Source organism: Leptonychotes weddellii, chromosome 11 (genome assembly GCF_054177405.1).
Source record: "Leptonychotes weddellii isolate Sample4059 chromosome 11, ASM5417740v2, whole genome shotgun sequence".
Lineage (NCBI taxonomy): Eukaryota > Metazoa > Chordata > Mammalia > Carnivora > Phocidae > Leptonychotes > Leptonychotes weddellii.
In genome coordinates, this window is record NC_138379.1 from 30,005,498 (window position 1) to 30,021,879 (window position 16,382).

The 16,382-nt window shown below is 38.1% G+C and overlaps 1 protein-coding gene across 3 annotated transcripts in view; it reads right to left on the reverse strand.

The window, feature by feature from the left end:
- Nucleotides 1-16,382, reverse strand: part of LUZP2 (leucine zipper protein 2) — a 429,416-nt gene that overhangs the window by 187,866 nt on the left and 225,168 nt on the right. The window contains exon 1 of one of the 3 annotated variants that reach the window (XM_081798447.1): nt 3,747-3,816. The exons of the other annotated variants lie outside the window; for them this stretch is intronic. Coding sequence (XP_081654573.1) covers nt 3,747-3,749 — 3 coding nt within the window. The 5' untranslated portion in view covers nt 3,750-3,816. Of the gene's footprint in view, nt 1-3,746; nt 3,817-16,382 lie in introns of those variants that run through there. 3 annotated transcript variants of the gene reach the window in all.

The following is a 16,382-nucleotide window of genomic DNA, read 5'->3' on the forward strand; positions in this document are numbered from 1 at the left end:
GAAGCCTGAACTCCTATCCACCAGGCTCTGTTGTCTCCAAACCTACCCCTGCTTCCTACACATGAGAATGGTTTGCTGTACACGATAAAACATGAATATATAAATAGTTTGCACTACTCTTGAGAAGGGTTTATTTCATTTATCTCTGTATCTGCATAATCCATTCAACTAAGCTTTGCTAGAAATGTACTTCAAAACAAACACAACCTGTGTACTATCTAAATTATGTTAAGTATGAAGCAATATTTCACTTAAAAAGCTATTATCGAAATCTGCATTTATATCATCTAAAGAAGTTCAGTCCAATTTGTCCATAAGAAAATTTAACTCAACCAGAGCTCACCAGGAGCCTGATCACAAGCCAGTCCTGTAAATTTTTGGCATTCCAATCAGGGCCAAGGTGTATTGTATCTATCTTCTGCACCTCTTTTTTACTATTACTTTTGCTCTTCTTTTCTACACCTTGCTATTACACACACATGTACACAATGGTTACAATTTCAAAACCAAGTAATAGTTGTAGTTGATACCACCTTTTATAAACAACCTATATCAATTACAAAAGTGAATTACAAGTTGCTTGTGGTTAATGATAAAATGTCGTACCTATTTCAAACAACAGGTACAAATGGAAAGAATAGCAGAGAAGAAAGAAAGCTAGGACATGATAACCATAGAAAATTCTAATCAAGTTATTAAAAAAGACAATCCCAGGTGATATTGGAAGAACGCAGCTTGTTTTGCGTGTCCCATTTGCTTAAGGTCTTGAAAGAACCAGAGCAATTTTTTCCTGAAAGATTCAACAAGTTTATTCACCACACTGTGCTTTGAATGAACTCTTCTTGGGTCTAAAATTCAAAGTTGCACCCAAAAGACAAAACTGTGACACATCTGAGAAAACTCAAAATATTTTTACGTAATGTCTCCAGGTAAGGCCCTGGTCTATCTCTTGAGAACTTCATGCACAGCATGGTAAGGAGTTTGGTTCATAACCACTCAAGTCCACAGAACAGGGTCAGTCACTAAACATTAGCACCCTCTGTAGCTGACCGGAATCGTACAGGCATGTGCACAATCCAGTGAGGTGGGGTACCATTCTGGGGTGCCTAGATATGAGCGATTGGCAGTGAGTCAGATAATCTCAGTGTAGTCTAGCACCCCATGTTTCTCCTAGCTATCTAACCCCTCTCAAGATTTAGTCCAAAATATGTAAGAACACGGTAAAAATAGAGAACTGTAGAACGCTGAAATATTGACACACCTAGAGTACAGACCCTGCCGAGAGCTCAGGTTCCAGTCAGAATATCTCATTTAGTTGTCAGATTCCTAATTCCTATAAATTACTGGAGCCTTTGTTCCTTAATCAGTGAAATGAGTTTAGTACATTCATCTTCACATGGATATTAGGAGAATTATATGCAATAAAACTCATAAAGATGCTCTGTTAAGATGTATTCTCTTCACAGCTGTTAACTGTTACTGCTATTATCATTTTATTCTTATTTCTTATGTTCTTTTAATGCTGTAGATATCAGATACAGTTAGTGAATAATTAGCGAACTTTCTGAACTCAAAAGTAAATATTACATCACTGACCTTGTACCAATTATTCCCAAGAGAAGATGGAGTAAAAAGCAAACAAAATAAAAGGGAAAAAGAACCTGAAGATCTGAAATCACGCTTATAGCAGAAGTGATGACAAACAGTACAAAATACATATATTCTTTCATAGAGCTACGTTTCATCACTAAATCATGAGTATAATCCACATGAACACCGTATTAGTGGTCAAGAAACAGAAATAATTATGAGCTGTCTCAGTAAAGCAAGAGCACTTTGAAAAGTGATGGGCTAGGAGGTTAAGGAACTACATTTGAATTCTACTTACTGGATAAATTTTAACATTTAACTTCCTCAGTCCATTATCTTCAACACAAATAAAGAAACCATCAAAGATGTTATTCATGGCCAAACTATCCCCAAATCTGTTCATACTCTGAGGTCCTGTAATCTTGAAATTAACTTCTTGGATTAACAAGGTTACTATGACTGCCACATTTATTCCTGTATTTTATTAATAGTATGGTATCTTATATCCTTTATCTTCAGGTGTGCTTCCCCCAAAATACCTTATTTGCCTCTTGAAAGAACCTTAGGAGAAGGATAAGTCAGAGAACATTGCTTGTATTTTGTAGATAAAAAAGCAAAACACAACTGAGACAACAACAAAATGGCACACTTCATTTATCTAAATTATAGCACACTGAATTGATTTTTTTATCCATAACCAGTTTATACAACCATAGCTCCTATTTCATTCTAAAGTGCTAGGTATCACAATATATGGGAGTATTTTTAATGGCTAGGAGTCTGAGGTTGGGATTTTAATTTTCATTAGCTTTGTTAGTCTCTTAAATCCATTTCCATGAGCTCCAATCTCAGCCATTCTGAAAATACACATACTTGCTATTGGGCACCATCCCATCAGGATTGGGAGAAAGAACAAATATGAATTTGTATACACTCATCCCCTACTACTGGAATCTAAGGTTAAAACAAACAAACAAACTAAGAACTCCATCTCTGCACTTGAAGAGTATATTAGGTGTAGAGTATGTGGAGTGGTAGAATATTACAGGAGAATATGTGGAGTATATCATCAGTATGCATTCAACCTGATGGGCTCAGGAAACACTACCCCAGAATACGGCACCTTGGCATATTGAAGATTTTAGGCTGAAGGGGTTTCAGAAAACAGCAGAAGCAGGAAGGTCACACTGATCTTCCTCTCACCCTTCTTATCTGAAACAGATCATAAAACCCTCATGTGGGAGGTACTCTCCTTATACCTGGAGGAAAGGTGCACTCTCATCTCTGAAGATAAGGGAATGCCAAGAAGAATCCTAACAACCATGACTTGCCAAGTTTCCCCGAGTTTACTATGAGTACCCCATATTCCTTAGCCTATCATATTTCTACACACAATTGCCCAGTGTCCATCAGTCCTAGTATAAAAATACACAGGTCTGTTGCTTTGGGTCTTCATTTCCTAATAAAGTTTTCCATGTCACATAAAACTTTTATTAAATAATCACTTTTTTTTTTTCTTATTAGCCTGTCTTTGTCAGTTTAATTTTCAGACAGGGCTCCTAGGAGAGTTGAGGAAAACTTTTTCCTTTTCTATGAACCCTTTGACTTTTCTCTTCTCTTGGGCCATGGTTTAATGGCACTTCCTTCTCAAATTCTGTAAGTCAGCTAATGGGATCTGACAAGGCTAACAAGGCCAAGCTCTTTGATTAAATTCTTAACCTTCTACCTAGAATCAAATAGAGAATTTGACATTTAAAAGGTATTATCTTTACTTGTTACTTGAAATGACAAACACAAGGTCAGGGTTAAAGAAAACAGATTCTACTTTCTTTTCAAACTCAGTAAAAGAGAGTATTTTCTGATTTTCTATTAATAAATGAGTATCAGAACATAAAAGAAAAAGGAGAAATGCATATAAGTATAACTCTCTCATGACTATGTTTGCATACATGGATAGAGCTAGAGTATTATGCTAAGCAAAATAAGTCAGTCAGAGAAAGACAAATACCATATGATTTCAGTCATATGTGAAACAAAACAAAAAGCAAAGGGGAAAGAGAGGCAAACCAAGAAAAAGACTCTTAACTATAGAGAACCAGAAGGGAGGTGGGTGGGGGATGGGTGAAATAGGTGATGGGGATTAAGAGTACACTTACCATGATGAGCACTGAGTGATGTATAGAATTGTTGAATCACTATGTTGCACACCTGAAACTGGTATTACACTATGTTAACTAACTGGAATTTAAATAAAAACTTTAAAAAAGAAAGATAAAATCTGTCAAGGCAGCTAGTAGAAAAAAAACAACGCAACAGGTTAGAACAGCTGCTGTTGAATAGGTAGTCTGAGGATAAATAAAACAGAGGAAATGACTTAGGGGTAATGAGTAATATCTTAAAGGCAATGAAACTGACCAAAATAGCCAAAACATATCCCTCAGCTTGACTAAATTTTAGACAAGCTTCTTCCTGACTCTGGACCCTGACCTCCCTTTTCTTAGGGCATTTATTTGAGTAAACTTATGATTGTAATTCCTTCCCTGTCCTTTTGAGATGTAAATCTTTAAAAAGCCTCTAGCAAAAAAAAAGAAAGTGGGTGGAAGCCTCTTACCAGTTTTCCATCCCAGGAATACCTTCTAGGAGGCATGGGGTGCTATCTCTTTGAAATGCAATCATCAAAGCAGATAGCACTCCTATCTTCCAGTCTGTGTGGGAAGGTAGGAGCCTAACTTTTATGGGCAATGATTAGCAAATGCAGGTGGCCTAATCACAGAGAAAACACCTGCAAACTCAAGAACAATTCAATGTGCACTACCCATCCGACGGATCAATCTCCCCCTCACTTCCTTTAGTACTTCTCCACTAGCTCACCTGCAGAGTAATAACCTTCCTGACATTCCTGTCAACAGAGTTGAATTCAGACTTTGTTTGGCTTCACTCCCCTATTGTAATAGCCTTGAATAAAATTTCCAATGCCTGTTTCACTTTGACTAGTGCTATTTTTGCCTGGCAAGATTTGGTCAGGGTTTTCTTTGTTCTTTTACAGCTAAAAATCAGGAGTATACATACAAATCTTTTCACTGCAGCCCATCTGTGAGCAGAGCACATCCACAGCTAGCTGCAGGTGGCAGCATTAACAGAACGTATTTACACATGAAGGAAGGGCTTGCAGAGTGCAGATTCAGCCCTAGGATGACCCAGGATCATTTAGAAATTAATCACAACAGGAAATCCTAAATCAAATAGAAATACAATTGATGATACATCTACAAAGTAAAATGGTTCTAGATCTTAGAGCTGAGCTTTGAAACTAGGAAAGGCTGAAATATCAATAATTAGCACATCAGCTAATTATTGAGTCAGGGAGAGGAGAATCTGAATTCGTCCAGTGTGGGACTGCAAGCAACATGGGATACTGAATCCTTTGCTGTGCATCAAAATACTATAAGGATACCAACCCACAGTTAAGTTGCTCAGCTAAAACTCAGACTGAGATCTAACAAGATTTCAGCAATAAGGTAATGGAAGACAATGAATCCAGAAAGCAGACCAGCCTTCCAGGAAGCAAGAAGCCAAGATTTGTTATCAAGAAAACGGGGGAGAGGAATCAAAAATGCAATTTGCAAAAGCTGTTTCAAGAGAAGCCTCCTGTCTCAGCTGGACTCCATCTTAGGCTGAGCCTGCACCACTCCCAAGGATACCACTGAGCCCATGCAGGTAGAAGCAGGGTGTGGGCTGAGGAGGAATGACAGTAGTGCTTTGATTGTGGACAAAAGGGGGGAAATATGGGCATAAGGAAAATGCCAGAACTTGACAAAAGGAAGATATCACTTACTGGTATATCTGGATTTTAGAGTCAACTAAGACCTGGTTCAAAAGCCAGTCTTTGCTTTTTACTATTTGGGTGAAAGTCGGCATGTTAATTTCATTGAGGTTCATTACATTTTCCATGAAGCCAGAGATGATAACATTTGCCCGACTGGGTTGTATAAAGATGAGAAAAGTGATACATGTAAAAAGCCTACTAACACAGTACCTCACATAGAGTAGGTGCCCAATAAATGGTACTAAAGGTGGTTTTGTTACCTTATAGCCTTGCATAAAGTTTCATGTTTTTGAAAAGAGAAGTGTAAGAAAGATAGGTTACAGGAGCTAAATAAACTTTCCTATACATAGAAAAAATGCTTGGAATATTTTAAAATAAAAGATTCCATTTCAAAGCTCTCCAAGATTAAAAAGGAAGGAAAGAAAGAAAAAGCAAGCAAGTAAGTAAGCAAGCTGCTTTCTGTTTGAACAAAAAGAAACTCAAAAAGAAAGGGACCTGAGCACTAGCAGAAAATCCCTGACATACCCTTTTCACATCAAAATTCTTACCATATCAAAGATTCTGCTGCCTTAACTTTATTGCTTTCACGGAAAGGGTGTTTCCGATAATTTCAAGACTCTCTAAATAATAGCGTTATAGTTTGAAAAGAGGAAGATGATGATTCATAAATAGTTCTCCCCTTTTCTACAAAAGAAAATAACTAGTAAGTTCTTAAGATAGCCAGTAGGCTAATTTAACTTTTTGACGGCCAATAAAACAGTTTACTAGTAATTATATTAATTCTATTACCTTGTGAGATCCTGGGAGAGATGGTTATTTATCAGGTGTGCTTTGGTCTCCTGTGGCATGAAGGCAAAGCTCAGGACACTTAGTGGATACACATGTACTGAATGCACTACTGAGCACTCTATCACTACCATGATAGAGAGAAAACAAAAATAAAACAAAAGAGCTGCTTAACATGCAACAAGTGATTTTCTGGGGCGGGGGGAATGAAACAGCTTTTAAAAAACCTAAAAGAGAGGTTGTACGGACTAAAAGACAAAAAAACTATTCGAAGTAAGAAACATTTAAGCATTTATCAATTGTATTTAGAATAATAAATAGGTGAGGGATAGGCAGATTATAATAAAGATTTTGACATTGGTCTCTGTCTGATTTTCAAGCAGTTTTTCTCCTATCATGACAAATAGTGCTAAAATAGATTTATTTACTAGTTATTCCTGCCAATTTTTGTATATATCACATAGAAACCATACTAGAGCCACTGAAAATGCCACTGTATCCCATTCAAAGGTATAGCTTTAAAGCTAAATGCAGGGCACCTGGGTGGCGCAGTCAGTTAAGCATCTGCCTTCAGCTCAGGTCATGATCTCAGTGTCCTGGATCGAGTCCCACATTGGACTCTCTGCTTCTCCCTCTGACTCTCCCTTTCTGTTCTCCCTCTCTCTCTCTCTCAAATAAATAAATAAAACCTATTAAAAAAAAAGCTAAATGCAAATTTATAATGAAGATGATTCCTGAAAATATGGTAGTCAAAAACTTAGGACAGATTTATCTGATTTGAACTAAACTTGCTTATTCAGTCAATATTGACAATACTGTAAAATAGTAGATATAGCATAAAATCACTAAGATATGAATCTACTATTTCTTTTTATATGTGGGGGTATGAGAAAAAGGGAGGCATCAAAGATGATCACAAATTGTTTATCTCTGTAACTCCACATATGAGGAAGATAGTAGGAGGCACTGTTTTTGGACTTCTTAAGTTTGATATGTCATTTAAGCATACAAATAGGTATGCTGAGCAAGCATTTAGATACAAGTACCTGGAACTCAAAGGAGTGGTCCAAGCAGAAAATATACATATAAGAAGTATACATTCCTCAATGCTACTCACAAACTTGACACAGAAAAGGTCATTTAGAGAATAGCTGAAAAAGAGGCTTGGCGGGGGTGCCTGGGTGGCTCAGTTCGTTAGGCACCCAACTCTTGATTTCAGGTCAGGTCATGATCTCAGGGTCCTGAGATGGAATCATGCCTCAGGCTCTGTGCTGGGCGTGGAGCCTGCTTAAGATTCGCTCCCCCTACTGGGCCCCACTCACACACATAAGAATGCTCTCTCTCTCATTAAAAAAAAAAGAAAAAAAAAAAGAAAAGTTTTGAAGACTGAGGTTTAATGTACTCCAACAATGAAATATCTAAAAAGGTAACAAACAGTTATCAAAGGAGACTGAGTAGGAATGGTCAATGAGAAAGGAAAAGATCCCAGAGACATGGAGTCATGAAATCCAAGTGAAGCAAATATTTTAGGAATGTGGGAGTGATCAAGTATTACAAATACAGCTGCTATAACTTAACATGAGAACTCTGAACTAGTATTCCAATTTAGCAGTATGGAGTTTACTAATGACCTTGAAAGGAAAGGGCTGTCTTTACAGAAGTGGGGTCAAGTGTGAATTTATATGGATGAAAATATATTTAAGAGTAGAGGGAGTCTTTCAAAGAGTTTTGCCATAAAAAAGAGCAGAGAAATAAGGCAGCAACTGTAAGGCATTGCAGGGTTGAGCCATGACATTTCAAAGATGGGTGATACAACAGCATAGTATTTATGAAATAGAGAAACTGGTGATACATAAGAGAAGGGATAATTATTACGTATTCTTGAGTATGAGTAGAGTATAGATCCAATGCACAAGTGTAAGGACTGACTTATACCCAGTATAAGTATAAGCAGTAAAGGTAAAGTAAATGGGTAACAGTGTAGATAGACTGCTAGATGTGCTAGGAGCATGTAAAAGCATTCTTAAAATGTATTAATTATGTTTCCTTCAGAAAAGACTGGACAATCAAAATAGGATCATTTTATGTAGGTTTGAGGGACTATTTGCCAAGTTGTAGGAAGTGTGAAGGAGAACCGGAAGAGGTAGTACAGTAGGCTGAAGCTATAACTACTTTGGGCATAAAGGGTGGAGACATAAATCCTAGGGAAGAATGTTAAAATAGAGAGATACACCTTAACAGAAGCCATGAACTTTGGTTGAAAATCCTAAGAGCTCTAGTTGATCATGTACGAAGAATACACAAATATACTGACCTCCCTACCCAGCATCCTTCCAGCTGCTGCCAGGAATTCCCAAGCCCAGTGTGAAGCCAAAAGACAAAAGAACAAACTGATACAGTCCATACAGTACAGATTTATGGGACACAAAGAAATGTAGTAATAGCTGGAAAGTTTAGACCTGGAAGGGTAAATGAACAATGTTCAGCATAGACAGCTTCTATTTTCTTGATGAAAGAAGAAGCAGGGTATGATGATTAGTTTTATGTGTCAACCTAGCTGGCCTGCAATGCCCAGATATTTGGCCTAACATTATTCTGGTTATTTTCTGTGAGTGTGTTTTTGGATGAGATTTACATTTAAACTGGTGGACTTTGAGTAAAGCCTATCGCCCTCTATATTTGGGAGGGCCTCAACCAATCAGTTGAAGGAAAGCACCTAACCCGTCGTGGATGCACCACCAGTCATACCTCATGCAGCCTTCAGGTTCCCTTCTGCCGCCAGGGATGGATCACCCCATTTCTCTGCAGCCTGCCTCCATGATGGGACCTCTTACCCAGCAGCTGGGGCTCCTCTCGCTCAGCCAGCACGGGCACGTACGTGCCGGCGGCCGCCCCGGTGCAGGAGCTTACATCGCCTGGTACACCCCCGTGCCTTCCGCCGGTGTTGCAGCCGAGGAGAGCGGCGGCCAGCCGACTCAGGTGCCGGTGGAGGCGCCCTCAGACCACGGGCTCTACTTCCAGTTCAACAAGTAGCAGCGTGGTCTGGAAGCAAACCCGCATCGTGTCTGAGATGCGCCTGGACGCCTGAATCATCGGAGAGGCTGATGCTCCCGAACTCCAAGGGCTGACGGGATACAGACCCGCCGAGGGCCCTGCTAAGGACTAACACTTGGGCAGTGCTTTTCACAGGCCTGGGCCTGGAGAAAAGAAATCTCTGCACTCCTGCCCTCTGCTTCTTCCTCCATTCCTGGGGGGGCCTGGGGGAACCGTCACTTTTTGTGTGTGCTGCATTCAAGGAGATCAAAAGAACTTTTTTTTCTTTCTTTTGCAAAGAAAGTTTTATATTTTGTTTTTAACTGCAATATACTCTTTCCATATTAAAAAAAAAAAAAAAAGATTGACCTCCAAGATTGACCTCCAAGAAAGAAGGAATTCTGCAGCAGACAGCCCTGAGACCTGAACTGCAACACTGGCTCTTCTCTGGGTCTTTAGCCTGTCAATCTATTCTGCAGAATAGATTGTATTTACCAGCCTCTATAATCATGTGAGCCATTTCCTTAAAATGATGTCTCTCTCTCTCTCTCTCCCTCTCACACACACACACACACACACACACACACACTTCCTCTTGGTTCTGTTTTTCTGGAGAAACCTGACTAACATACAGGGATATCAACTAATATAGTGGGTTGAGCAGGAAGAGTTTAAAGATTGAGGAGTGAGAAGGAAGTATAAAATAGGCATCATATTGGGAGAATTGATAGACTGTGCAATGTACAAGAATGCAGAGCTGCTTAGCAGTAAGGACCCACTTGAGATTATTGATCATAAGTTCAAAATGAGATCAGTCACCAAACTTACTTGATTTTCACCAGTCACAGTCTCCTGCACCAGAGCAGGTACAGAGAGATATAGGTTTGATGAAATTTGGGATTTAGTCATTTGTGTATGGTAAAAGAAGGGAGGCCTGAGGGAAATGAAGGATTATTAAAGGGAGTAATTATTATGAGTAGTACAAACTAGGATAGAAAAAAAAAGAAGAAGAAGATAGCAGGAGGGGAAGAATGAAGGGGGGGAAATCGGAGAGGGAGACGAACCATGAGAGACGATGGACTCTGAAAAACAAACTGAGGGTTCTCGAGGGGAGGGGGGTGGGAGGATGGGTTAGCCTGGTGATGGGTATTAAAGAGGGCACGTACTGCATGGAGCACTGGGTGTTATACACAAACAATGAATCATGGAACACTACATCAAAAACTAATGATGTAATGTATGGTGATTAACATAACATAATAATAAAAAAAGAATATCTACTCAACATGTTACAATGTGAAAAAAAAAGAAAAGAAAAAGAAGAGACACACGAACACAGCCATTAAGGGAAAATAAAAATGTTGTGAAATCAATGGGTTTATGTCTCCCAATCAAGGTCAAAATAACATATAAATCAAAAACCCCAAAAAGGTACCATATCTTTCATTCAGAAAGAAGAACACATTGACAGTAAAATAAATGCTATGTCTTGGTACTTAGCCTTAAAAGACATCTATTTAGTTGTCTATAGGAGTGTCAAATGGTGGAATTGCCAATGTGTTCTACAAATGATTCCCTAAATAGACATGTCACGAAGAGAACACATAAATAGTCATTCTCTTTAAAATTTGAAATTTTAACAATATACAGTCTTACATCTGATAATGGAGTTAAGAAACAGTATTTGGGAAAATAACGTGTTTTCACAGTCAGACAGATAAAGTTGGGGTCTAAGTTTCACAACATGTATGCATGTATATATTGGTATCTATAAATATTTATTTGGTAAAATACATATATGTGATACAACATATATTATAGGGGTAGACACATTTCTGAAGATTCAGAGTTGAAGAAGATATAAAAATTGGAGATAGAGCTAGAGATATTCCAAACATAAATTTAATTCCTGCTTTTCATCTTATTTTTACTTATACTTTTCACATGCTGTGGTGTTCTAAATGGTTGTGAAAACATAATCAAACTTCCAGAACTCTCTGTCCAGTCTTAATTATCTTATCTTGACTTTGAGTTTCCTATGTAATTGTTAGAAACAGCATGTAGCAAGGAGAATTCATGAATAAATCCAGCTCGTTCCACTCAGGTGGTGTCCCAGTCACCGGCTCTTGCAGTGATCAGGGCTCTGCACACTGGCAGGGATCAGCAGTAACATGCTTTCAAAAATACTGATTCTGTGGACACCCCAAGTACACCACAGTCAAGCGTGTTGCATAGAGAACCTAGTTTTGTTGGCTGTAAAGACAAGTGTCGAATATAAACCCCACTTCCCATCTGCTTTTAACATACTGCAAAGAAAATAAATGTGAGAGAAAGAAGGATCTTGAGGAGAAAACAAATGTGAGAGAAAGAAGGATCTTGAGGAGAAAACAAATGTAAGAGAAAGAAGAATCTTAAAAGAAAACAAAGGATCTTGAGGTGGGTGTTAGAGAGAGCCATGAAAAAACTGTGAGTAACCCAAAACAAATCAATTGGAAATCTCAACTGTGTGATTTCTGCACAGTCCTATCACTGTTCACACTGATATTTTTAATAGATGTAAGTGAAAACCACTTGACAACAATATGCAATTTTATCTATTTTACTATTAATTCCCAATGATGATAATAATTACGGAGATTATAGCTAACATTAATGAGATGCTGACTGTAAGCCAGTGACTGTTCTCAGCACTTCCATACATTCAAGTGTTCACAATAAGTCTATGAGGTAGAGATTATGTTTATCTCTATTTTATAGTTGAAGGACGAAAGAATTAAGCCTGCCAAAACTGCTGAACTTACAACCAATATACATTCAACTCAGTTTTTTTTTTTTTACTTCATATCTGGAGTCATGGAAAAACACAACTGACACATGTTGAGCTTGAGGCTCTGGAAGATACAGAATAAGAGGAGCTTAATTTTATAAGAACTTAATTGGCTGAAGTTTCAGAAGGATGCCTAATTATAGATGTGGAAATAATAAGGTCTTTTAAAAATCATAGGTCAGAGCTTGCGTAACTTGAGTCAACAGGAACATTTAATTACCCATTTATTCTTCAACTATATTTATTAACTGGGACTGAATTAGATTAAAAAAAAAAGCTCTCAGTCCTTCTATGTTTCAGTGGCAATCAGTATTTTCCAAGTGTACAAATCCTACTAAAGAATGTACAGATAGCATCATTCTACTTACCGATACACACTTTCCTTTTTTTAAAAAAAATATTTTATTTATTTATTTGAGAGAGAGATAGCGAGGGAGAGAGCATGAGCAGGGGGCAGAGGGAGAAGCAGGCTGCCCTAGGAGCAGAGAGCCTGACGCCGGGCTCCATCCCAGGACCCTGGGATCATGACCTGAGCCGAAGGCAGACACTTAACCGACTAAGCCACCCAGGTACCCCTGATAGAGACTTTTCTTATTGAAAATTTGTCCATGACAACAATATCTCAAAGAAAATGTAGGTGAATATATAATCTATTCCAGGATAGACTCATTAAATTAATTTTTTTTTAAAGATTTTATTTATTTGAGAGAGAGAATGAGATAGAGCATGAGAGGGAGGAGGGTCAGAGGGAGAAGCAGACTCCCTGCCGAGCAGGGAGCCCGATGCGGGACTGGATCCCGGGACTCCAGGATCATGACCTGAGCCGAAGGCAGTCGCTTAACCAACTGAGCCACCCAGGCGCCCTCATTAAATTAATTATTATGTAAATAGATAGATCATTAGATAATTAGATTGATAGATAATTTCTTTAAGTGAGGGACAGGTGTTATAAATAAGCAAACATTAATCTGATGTTTACCAAAAATTTTAGGACCATGAGAAAATCTGTATAAATAACAACTGGAAAGAAAAACATGATATATCCCATTTGCAGAGGGATCAGACTATATTTGATAAACAGGCTCACATATTCTAACAATTCTTTCCATGGTACAAAAAATAAAACATAATTTTTTTATTATTTTCTTTGTTCAAGTTTTTTTTTGTTTCTATATTGAACATGCATGCATGTAATTATAGTTGGAAAATAAATTAATCCTTTAAAATGTCTTATATAGGGGTGCTTGGGTGGCTCCGTGGGCTAAGCATCCAACTCTTGGTTTCAGCCCAGGTCATAATCTCAGAATCATGAGATTGAGCCCCACCTCGGGTTCCGCTCTCACCGGGGGCTGCGTGAGATTCTTTCCCTCGCCCTCTGCCCCTCCCCCCACTCATGCTCGTCTCTCCCCCTCTAAAAAAAATAAATAAAATCTTAAATAAAATGTCTTATCTATAAATACGTATTAAATGTATTTTAAATATGAACACATAAATTCACATAAATAATAAAATAAAAATTACAAAATACATAATACGCTACTTATTTTTAGGTTGCCCTAAGATACACATTACAATCTCTTCACACCCCTAAGGGTTTTGTAAGGGCTTGGATAAAAAATGTAATTATTTACCAAGTGCCAGTGGGGGACAAATGGCCCCACCAAGTGAACATAAGTGAATGCAATGGTGCGCTCATTACCACCACCAGCCCTGACTCTACCTGCAGGGCTAAAATAACGAAACCACAGAAGCACAAACTCAAATAACTGCACTTGGAGAATCGTGGCCGGAAGTTACAGTTTCTGTGAGTTCTAACTAGCGCCAATTAGTGAAAAAGCAACTGTACAAAGAATCAGCCTGGTCTTTTTAAAGTTTAGAGCTTTTCACCTATAAAAGGAGACCGGTGGGCAAGATGTCGCCTGAGATTTCCTCGGGCTTCAGTGCTGTATAAAAGATCACTTCGGCAGAATCCTGGCAATATTTTCACATCGGTCATAATTATTTGTTTATCTTAACTGAGTTTTTCTTCCTCACTCCGATCATATTATAGTAACATGTTAGGACGGAACTGACTACCAAGATCACCTTGAAAAGCTCATTAAACTTCCTAATGAAATGTCATACACTTCTACAGATACACCATTAATACTTCCAAGTAAATAACCATGTCTTCACAGGTCACAGACTACTTAAATTACTCAGGGAAACATTTCCAAGCAAGGCCCACACTTTAATAATGCACATATTGACACTTACAATCAAAGCTGCCATGCCTTTTTAACATATCAGTAACCATAAATCCACACACCCATACATTTATTCAAGCCTCCCATAGTTAACTCCTTTTTCCTTTCTCCCTTCTTTCCTGCCCTGAGGAATTTAGCGCGTAGCAGTCCCTCAGAGTGTGGCAGATGAGCTCCACATGGACAGAAACTAGCCAGCAATGTGAGGAAAGCCACAATAGAGAGATACACACCACCTGCGACGGGAACAGATGAGGAAGCCAATCAATTTACATGGGGGTATGAAAAGGCATCAAAGGTGTCTTTCAAAGAAGATTTGACCTGAATGGTATCTGATTGCGGGGATGAAGTATTTGTGACACATGGAACCTACAGACATTGGGTTCTACACGTTCACAAAGCCATGAAATTCGTATTTGGATCAAGTTTACTCAGTTTCCCAAAAGGCTGATCTCAAGTGAGTTCTATCTAATATCTAAATACTTTTACGTAAATATATGTGTATGTATTTATTCATGCATGTGCACTCACGCCTAACATATATGTGTAGCAAAAATGATCATACGTTGGAAGATAAGAGTGACACAAAATTGAGCTTTTGTGCAGATTCTACCTTTCTACAGTGAGGAGCATATAGTGCAACAAGAATTACTTCTACATAGCTCCCAATTCACTACTGTTCTATTCAGGTGGAGGATTCGGACACTCTTTGAATTAACAGGAATTTCATAAAACATAGTGTTTGACCCCATGGCTTTAGAAAAAGAGACTTCTTGTGATAAAACTGACAGAATGGAGATTCTGATTCTTTATTGCCAGACAGTGCACTCAGCTTGCTTTGGAAAGGAAACAGATTATTTACCGTTTTGTGGCACAGTCAATGAGCACCTTCCAAAGGAAAGAAGAGGATGTCCATAAAAAATCTAACTGAACCAACACTACTAAGTAAATACACTGATGCAAATGTATCCTTACAATTTATTATATCACCATTTTTTTCCAAGGAAATCTTCAAAGATTCTTAATTAATAAGTAAGATGTTTTGGTAGATATTTTCAAAATTAATGATGGTTAAAATGATAAGGATTCTAAACTTATGAGATAAATAAAAAGAAAAAAAGTGTAATCTGAACAAGATAGATTTTCTACCCAATTAAGGGAACTTAACTATCTTAAAAAGCTTGCCTCTGACACTGTTGAAAAAAGAAAGTTCTGTGTCCGTTTCCATAAAGGTTGTGCTGTGCTCCGTTCTGTTGAGTCACAATACATTGAACATGAAGTGATTCACTAACAGTTTCACATTCTGTGTCTGGGGGTGCATTTAATGGTCCAACAGAAGGGAAGCCTTAGGAGCTGCACAAATAGCACTGTTTTCAATAAAAATCCCAAATAGTTTAGGAACCAAAATAGGTTTCATTTTCTATCTCCCAGAATGTTGATCCTGAAAGGAGAAAAATAATCCCCCTTCTTCCCCCAAAATAGAGGTATACACTTAAGAGGACTCCAGTCAGGTACTCTTTAGTTACTTATTAAAAACTTACCATGTATCATGTACTGCATTAGAAATTGGGGATAGAGAGAGAACAAATAGGTACTTGCCCCACCCAGCCATAGACAAGTGCAACACAGTGTGGTAACTTTTAAGATATGAGAAATCTAGAGCAGTGCCAGAGCACAGAGAAGGGGGCCTTAATCTAGGTCTGATAAAATCTGTAGGGATGAAGAAAAGTTTTCCACAAAAGTTGAAGGACAAATATACAGTTATGATGACAATATTTTGCCTTATTTGAACAAAAACAAAAGAGAGAGAGAAAAAAAAATCCTCTCAAATAAGATATGAAACACGTTAAGAACAATTTTGGGCCTAAAAGGAGTTTCCAGACTGAACAAGAACTTACCATTTAGTCATACTGAATAAAGGTCACTCAGTGGGGGGGGGGGAAAAAAAAAGATTAAATATCTAAAAGAACAACTACAATTTTCTCTTTTTTATATAGCCATGGACTCAGTTCTGTTCATGTTTGTTGCCCAGAAGATGGTCATGTGTTCCTAACCGCAACAGATGCTGGGAGGCTTG